At 32.9% G+C, this 8,884-nt stretch overlaps 1 protein-coding gene across 1 annotated transcript; it reads left to right on the forward strand.

The window, feature by feature from the left end:
- Positions 1 to 488: 488 nt before the first annotated feature.
- On the forward strand, positions 489 to 1,787 carry LOC127705136 (uncharacterized). The gene has a single exon (XM_052209387.1). The coding sequence runs from the start codon at positions 524 to 526 to the stop codon at positions 1,781 to 1,783; it is 1,260 nt and encodes a 419-aa protein (XP_052065347.1). The 5' UTR covers positions 489 to 523; the 3' UTR covers positions 1,784 to 1,787.
- Positions 1,788 to 8,884: the final 7,097 nt, after the last annotated feature.

Here is an 8,884-nt window from a genome sequence, read left to right on the forward strand (position 1 = left end):
TGCCATCCATTTAGCAACAGAGAGAGAAGACATTGAAATTGTTGAAGAAATGATGAATAACGGTTCACATTTTGGTCAAGGTGATGTTAAAGGACGTACAATACTTCACATTGCGGCATCAAATGGTTCAGACGATATTGTTTTGCTGCTTCTTAAAAAAGGAATGAATGCAAATATATGTGATAAGTATTCCAATACACCATTACATCTTGCAATCTGGAATGACAATGGAAATACTGTAGATCTTTTACTGGAAAACAATGGCGACCCTTACTCCAAAGACGAAAACGGAGAAACAGCGTTTGATATATCTTTATACAGATCATCAAAGGATATTATCGATAGCCTGTCAAAGTACACAAAAAACACCAGTGAGAAGAACGCAACCTTATGCCAATATACAAACTATGCCAATTCTCTGATGCTTTTAGATGATTTTGAAAAAATAATTAGATGCAATAACATGATTATAAGAAGCGATACAGACTTGAATAATTTCGTTGACAAATTATTCAAAAATGAAATGCCTCACTCCAGAAACTCTGAATCAGAAGTTACAGAAATACAACTTGCAATTGAGGAAATGGCATTAAATTTTGCAGAAATGGTAAGCAAACATGATTCTCGATTCAAATGTACGCTTCTACATGTTGGAAGTGCATCAGAAGGAACAAAAGTTCGGTACCCTGATGAATTTGATTTTACATTTTGTCTCGATAAGATTAGTGACGTGTCATACCCTGAATATAAAGACCAAGATACCTTGTCTCAAATAGCAGTAAGCTTTCCATATAGTACTGACGATGAACCAGAAGAAAGGATTACGTCGATAGCTGGATATGCAAATATGTATTGTTCAGACAAAATAACTGCTAATCTTACGTCCGAATGGGCTGGTTATCGGTATGGAATATTATCCTGCAGTGAAATGAATTATTTATTTAGCCAGCTACTTACTAAAGTGGTGTTTGCTAATTCGTTTGCAAAAGACGGACGTTTAGTCATCAAGGAAATTACTGTTCACCCTCAAGTTAGGTTGCAGTGGAGGGGTTCCAAATTCAAGGATCTTCAGATCAGCGTTGACATTGTACCAGCAATAAGACTACCTTCATGGCCACCTAAGGTCAAGCAAGAATCCATCCTTTTAACAACAGAAATGTTAAATTTACCATCACTCGTAGTTCCCAAATTGACCAGTGGTGAAAATGAAGATCTTTGGCGTTGTTCGATGGTGCTACATGAGATAGCAATATTTCGAAAAATGTTGCCTAATATCAGAAACAGTTACATCACATCAAAGATTCTTGTCCACTCACACGTTTGTCCACAGGTCCATTTTGGTGGAAACGAGGAAATAAAGAAATACTATGGGCGTATTAAGGGTGTGTCTATGGAGGATCTTGAAGCGGTATGTATGCATGAAAGCATTGAAAGTTTAATTCCGTCATACTTATTAAAAATGGCATTTTTCCAGGCTGTCGCAAGGCGTGCTTTGACAAATGGATTAAACAGTGTCTACTCTCAACAGAAAACCCAATCTAGCAATGATGATCATGCATCAACATACGGACCAGCAGAAACGATGCACCATATAGGTCATTCCTCTGATGTTGACGTACCTTTGGTTTACGAATTGTTCAGCATACTTGAAGAAGGTTTACGTAACAGGTTCATGCCATCCTTTTTAAATCCTAAACAAAACGTGCTGAATGCTAGACTATTATCTGGTGATACGGATAAAGTTCATACATACGTTAGATTTATTCTTAAACTTTTGGATTAAGTTTATAAAAATGTGATAAAAAAGTTTTTATCAGTTTTGCCTTATTCAGAGGATTGGTTTCAATTTAAGTAGCATGCTAAATCACTTTGTCTGCATGTACCTTATTGCTTAAAGCATGCCAACGTTGGTTCTAATTGCACGTTTTGTGTTATTGCCAACATTTTATCATACTATACGACGGCCGTTGTTTGGTTCAAAAGGAATATCGGAGTATTTTGGCAATGTTAATATTTTACAATACATTACCAAATGAGAGAGTAAAATAATCACACAGAATACTACTGTATATCTGAATGATGACAAATACAGTTTTTAGCTGTATATTTCATCTTTGAAGGACAAAAACATTAAGCTTCCTCGCTTAATGTGCGTTTTGAGGAATGATTTGTTAAAAACCCATCAAGTACAAAATAAAGTGACATATTTCATGATATTCGACATAACACATATTTTTCAACCGTCTAGAAAAAAAGAATCATACTTAAAGTTTCATGTGAGACGACATGTGCATGTGATGAAGCGTGACGTTGTAACTTAGACGAACGATAGCTACTACTACACCACTTTTCCTGGGGTGTGTTCATGAATGAAAAATTGAATGAACTGATATGATACAGCATACTTCGAACAAACATTATGTATTTGAGGCGACAATTAATAAACAAGCACAACTTTTAGAGTAAGCAGTACAAATATGAATGATAAAACTGAGTAAATATCAATCTAAATCATGTAAAAAGTGGTTGGTTTTGAAATCTTTTTTTAAACTCCTGATAAAACAGTGGAAATGTGAAAGATTTTTTAAATATCACACTGAACCTTTCGGTCATAAAATGGCTCAGGATTTCGAAATTGCAATGGTCATTTCCCTGTTAAGTATCTGTTTTCACATGCAGAAAACATATTCTATTCTAGCTGTATAACGGTTTATGATAACCTCTTGTATTCTCTATAGCTAGAAAGTGTTTTCCTTATTGTATTGCTTATTAGTATCATAGTTCAATTTGCTATCAAAACTGATTCATTATTTGGTTTTTTTTTTTTTTGTTTATTTTATTGAATAACCAAAACTTCGTTGAAGTTTTTTATAATGAAAATGCAAACATTACTTGGTGCAAACTATACAACAGTAAAGAGATGGTATTTGGCTGGCATCGGCAAAGTTAACGTTGCGAAAGCAAGACTTAGGTGTGATGTTTTGGGTGATATTTGCGACTGCTCAGGCCGGGATAACAAATGCTAAAATTTGTCTTTATGTCAGTTTAACACGAAATGTTGAGTGTTTTTTTTCAAATGGTTGATCAATGATAATTGGTAGACAGTTGTATCCTTTCTATGAAGATTATTTGTTCCGCCCCTTTCGTCATTGCCAATTGACTTTTAAACTTTTCTATAGTTTTCATGTTTAAGTTTGGGACTATACACTTTATGAGGAACCGGAGATTATTTTGGCTCTTCTCCAAGTAATTGTCTACTACCTTTGAAACTTTTTAAAAGTTTTTATGTTAATGTCGTATCTATCGAAATTTCGAACAGGCGATACATATATTACTGTGTCAACAGTTTATTTAAAGAATTTACAATGTATAAAATAAAATAAAGAGTATGATTATTTAGTTGATTTAATCAGAAACAATTCTGCAGGATAGAATAACGCTGCAAAATCTATTTCAAATCCTTCATAATTCACTTCGCTTCGCTTACAATTTAACGATCTAAAAACGCTTCATTCTACTTTCTATTTAAACGACTTTTCAGGATCCCCAGGTGGTGTCGTAACGATACACACCTTTAAAAATTTGGAGACAGTCATTTCATTGGTTGATATAAAAATTATCAGAACAGAGCGTAGGAAGGAATATTGTCAGACCCTTGTCATAAGCGAAGTGTGGACACAGGATATGCATTTTAATCAGGTTGTTCAAAAATTAATACATTGAGAAGTAGTTAACGACAAAGAGACATTTACCAAACATGCCAAACAACACACGTTAACATGAATATGTTTCTAAAAGTCATCATACGGTCTTCAAAAAAATAACAATCGTCCACAGAGTATGACAATGTATAGACTCAATTAGCAACAAAAAAATCAACAAAAACAAACGAGCTCGTTTTAAAACACATTTCTATATCAAAATACATGTTTAGTTTCAATGTTTGGCAGCAGTTGTATCCCCGTCTGCGTCTTTGAAGTATGGTTCTCTTTGTGCTGATATATATTTCATATAAAAGCACTTTAAAAAAATAGTTTGAAGGCCATCATGGTTGTTTATTTCATTATAATTGTGTCTTCGGTTGTTTTGTTTTCTCCTGATGTGAACATGCTTTTACTTTTATATATTTTTTTACAATTTATTTTGGTTGAAACATATAGCAAATATCCAGATAAAAAGTACTTGTGTTTATGACATAAAAAAATTAGAAAGCTTCACCTTAAAATAAAACCAAATGAAAAGAATAATCTGAGACGAATCTTCCTGTGTTGGTTCCCAGTTGAATGAAATCCAACCAGAAATTACCCAGATTTTTTTTTTATTTTAAACGTAGTTTTATATAAAATATTTAGCAAATAATCGTAGATGACGAATACGTGTTGCATAGTACTCAGTGTTCCAGCACATTCTTATTTTACGGTGCCGAAGTTAACGGAGCTCGTAAATTATCAAATGTGCATTGTAGTAAGATCTTTGAATATTAAAATAAGAAGATGTGGTTTGACTGCCAATGAGAAAACTCTCCACCAGAGATCAAATGACAACTAACAGTCTGGTTTATAAACAAAACAATGAACGAAAAACAAATATGATATACATCAACAAACGACAACCACTCAATTGCAGTTTCCTGACTTAGCCACGTCAGATTAGCTCTGAGAATACACAACCACGTTTCATTTTAGATATCGACTTTAATATGCATAATAGGAAATAGCATGACATTATACAAGCGAGAGGTTTAGAGCCGTAAATGCTGGTTAAGCCCATCATTTTAATACAGAAATGTCTTTGCCAAGTCCGGGATTTAACAGTCAATCGTATTTCGTCTTTACACGCCTTGTGAACATGATATGGCCACCAAAAATAAGAACAACAAGTCTTAGATGATAAATTTCGGAAAATTTACAGTGCAAAATTAAGCTCAAACCGTATTTCGCATGCACATGCCTTATGAACATGACTTAATACGGATATCACTTTGTATAATAGTACACCGTTCTTTAAAATACTAAACTTGACAATGACACAATATAAATCCAATCAATTCAATCTTTTGACATGAAAACTTTTAATTTGACTGATCTCGGTGAAATCAACTTCAGATCAGAAACAAATGTTCTTAAATAAAATTTCATCCTATTCTACTGCGCATTATCTTTTAATTTCTTAGCAAACGCCCGTTAAATGCATTCTGACTAAAATTGATAGCATTTTAGTGTTTACTAGATAAGAGATCGTCTTATTAAACCTTTGCCATTCTTTGAAGTGAATTGTAATTCTGATTGGATGAGATAATGTCATGTACCGTATAGATTTGTCATTATACTACGAAGTTATTTTACAACTAAGGAAACCAGGTGCATGATAAGGCTCTTCTTAGTGTCATATTTAGGACAAATGTCACTTGACCATAAAACAACAGCTGGCATAGCATGCTAATAGTTCCTCATTTACAGAAGAATACAGAATGGAAACGGGGACTGTGTTAAAGAGACAACAACCCGACCAAAGAGCAGAAAACAGCCCAAGGTCACCAATCGGTCTTCAACGCAGCGAAAAAATCCCGCACCCGGAGGAACATTGCCAAACAACTACTTCAAAAATATGTCTAACATATGAAAATCATTTTTTTATTTGTGAGAGATCAATACTAACAATAGCATATAATGTTTCTGTAATGGTTTCTAGAAAAGGTACCAGTGCTAAACTGATTATAAATTGATAAATATATTCTTAAGATTCATAATAACAACAATTCTAACGCAGTTGTTTGCAAGTAGTTTATAAGAATGACACATTAAGACATAATTATATATAAATATAAGGTATGTAGACACTGGTATAAATATATAACTGGTTTTTTTTTCTCATTTTCTTGAAAGAGATAAAGTCTCAATAGATAGTTTTCTGTTGATGTCATTTGACTTAGAGTTATTTTCCTTGTCCGCCATGTAGGAGGACAAACTTGATGATTTTCTTTTTGAGCAACCAAGTTTCAGCATGTGGTACAAGCAAGTCTGATAAAAGAGCCTTACAAAAGTGTAGTAATAAATCAAACAAGGCGTAAACAAGAGTGTTTCGTTCAGAAAACAACGTTTCTAAAGTATAGCTGTCAGAACAAGAGTTTGAATGTTGATTTATGAAGAGGTGAACACAATTATGCTGAACTTACATAATTTTGCGTAACTTGTTTGAGGTCCATACAGAATCATATAGTTGTTGAGATCACCGTCCATTGGTCTCTGGTGGATAATGTTTTCATTGCAATTTTCATTTTCATTTCAATTGCCGGAAAAAAACATAATAAAATGTGTTAATTTATTTTGCTCGCTTTAATCAAAACTAGAGAAAGGTTCGGCGACTCTGCTTGCTTTCCGTTTCTTCCATAGGCAAGCTCGTTCGAATAAATCTGATACATTCCAATAACGTACGTTTATTGTTTATGTTCATTTATGATGTATTTTCCAGTGAGACAGTTACCAATCGATCGATTGAAACTAATCAAAACAGTTCAAATTATTGTTTTTTGTTTGTTTCAAATGAAATTACTCATGGTAACACTACATTAAATTCATCGATTAAGATTTGTTTTGTCATAAACAAATGAAGAATGATGTGGCTAAGACTAGAATAATTCATAACTATTGGGATAAAATATACGGAGTGTCAATAAAAATACAATCCCTTCATGTATTTCCCATTTAACAAAAACAAAATTAAACCAACAGATATTCTTTGGAAGTTGACCAACCATTCAAAGGCTTGAATACTTCTTAGGATATGCATACAGAACTTTTCCGGCAATTTTCAGAGCTTTTCGATTTTCAGGTTTTAACGTTTACAGGTTACAGATTTTTAACAATAACAAAAAAATTACACTCGGGATGGCAAACTTCCTCCATAATGAACTATTACAGCAAAGATCATCAAAAAGTAATGCAGATAACAATTTTACTTTGCATTTTGCCCAACGCAATCACATGTTGGTGGAAATTTGTGAATTGCTTTTGACCGCTATTGTCTGCTTTTATTTGACTTTGATAGAAACATTAATTTCTTCTCTCTCTTTTTTTTAAAAACTTTTTACTAAAAAACCAAAACAAGAACGGCGATCTGATACGAGACTTATATAGCGTATTTGTCACGAGGGACACACAAGACGATCGAAAACTCATATATTGCTTTTCTGACATTAAATGTAAACAACAGAATTCTCAAAAGTACAACAAAATCGCATGTTAATTTAATTTTAAACAGGAGGATTAATTGTTTGTGTTCACAGCAGGCATTTGATTTCTTGTTACAGGGGAAATTGTTTCATTTTTTTAATTTCATTCCTTTATAGTCTGCTTCGTAATTATGAACATTTTATAATATAGATATACATGCACATGTAAATATACGTTCAAAGAAAGTAATAAGAGATGTATACGAAAAGATGAAATCTTATCGTATAGAAAGACAAATATTTTGACTTTATAAATTGCTTCGTCAGTGATTGTCCTTTTTCATATAGAAATGCTATATTCTGAATTTATTTGTAGTCTCTTCTATAAGTTTGAAAGGACTTCATCCCGTAAACACAATCGTCATTTCCAGGAGATCCAAGGTCCGTGTATATTTGCGTCCATTCGTTTTTCATTTTGAAATATCAAAAACAAAAAACAAAAAACGAGAGTGTTTTCATTTTTCGTTTTTGATTTCTCAAAAACCAAAACGGAAAACGAAAGTGTTTTCATTTTTTGTTTTTGATTTCTCTAAAACCAAAATGAAAATCAAAAGTGTTTCCGTTTCTCGTTTTTGATTTCACTAAACAAGAATTTTGTATTCAATTTTAATTATTTCTCGTTTTATAATGTACAATGTTTTCTTTTCTTGTTTCACAGTCATTGATAGTAAATAATGTCAATGTCAACACCCCGGTGTTCTTTCAACATAATATAGACAAAATAGACCGCCTGACTTATGAATTGAACTACGGTGATAAATGATACAAAGCCTTTCAAATTACCTTGTTTATATCTTTAATAAAGAATAAATTATTATATTTAAATATTAAACGAATCATAAATTTAAATTGTACAATATAATGTTATATATAGATGGTACAAATAAATAGATTGATTACAACATCACATTAACAAGGGAGGTTACTACTTTTAAAAACTTATAAGAAAACTACCCCGGTCGTTAAAGTATACATGCACAGTCACTGTGGTTATCAGATCTTTAATGGAAGATAATGTCGACGGATACAAAAGACTTTATCAATCTGAACAATAAGGGTGCGTGATCTTTACTTTTAAATTTAGAAAGGTTGATCTCAGATGATTAGAATTCATGACCAAGGTCCATTATAGTCCAGTGGCGGATCCAGATGGGGGCGTAGAGGGCGTACGCCCCCCCCCCCTTTTTGCTTGCAATTTTTTTTTTTTTTTTTGTAAAATGATTAATCAGACTAGACTTCGTGAACGTTGCCATTTCCCGCGTATTCAATTTTTATCGGCGACAATTTTTTACTTATAAAGATATGTTTCGCTCGAATTTACTGTAATATATTATTGATTATGTCAAAATCATGTGATTCGCTACGGTGGAGTTGACCAGTGCGTCGAAAAAACGTCACTCAGTCATTTTGAAATTCAAATTACAGTAACACATTGCTTAGGCTGCCGGTGACAAGCATGACATCTTCAAAGCGACAAAGGATTGAACAAGAACGCATTTATTGACTTCTATTTCACAACTCCACCAAACAGAAAGTAATACTCTATTACACTCTAATGAAAAAAAAAGTTCCACAGCAATATTATTTACCTACGAAAACATGTTTAACCCCACACGTCCCAACCTATTAATAATATAGCTGAATAATGATCCC

Source organism: Mytilus californianus, unplaced genomic scaffold (assembly GCF_021869535.1).
Source record: "Mytilus californianus isolate M0D057914Y unplaced genomic scaffold, xbMytCali1.0.p SCAF_6, whole genome shotgun sequence".
NCBI lineage: Eukaryota > Metazoa > Mollusca > Bivalvia > Mytilida > Mytilidae > Mytilus > Mytilus californianus.

What these genes read in the sequence shown, in the direction of transcription:
- LOC127705136 (XM_052209387.1), top strand. Translation starts at nt 524, where the DNA reads ATGCCTCACTCCAGAAACTCTGAATCAGAAGTTACAGAAATACAACTT.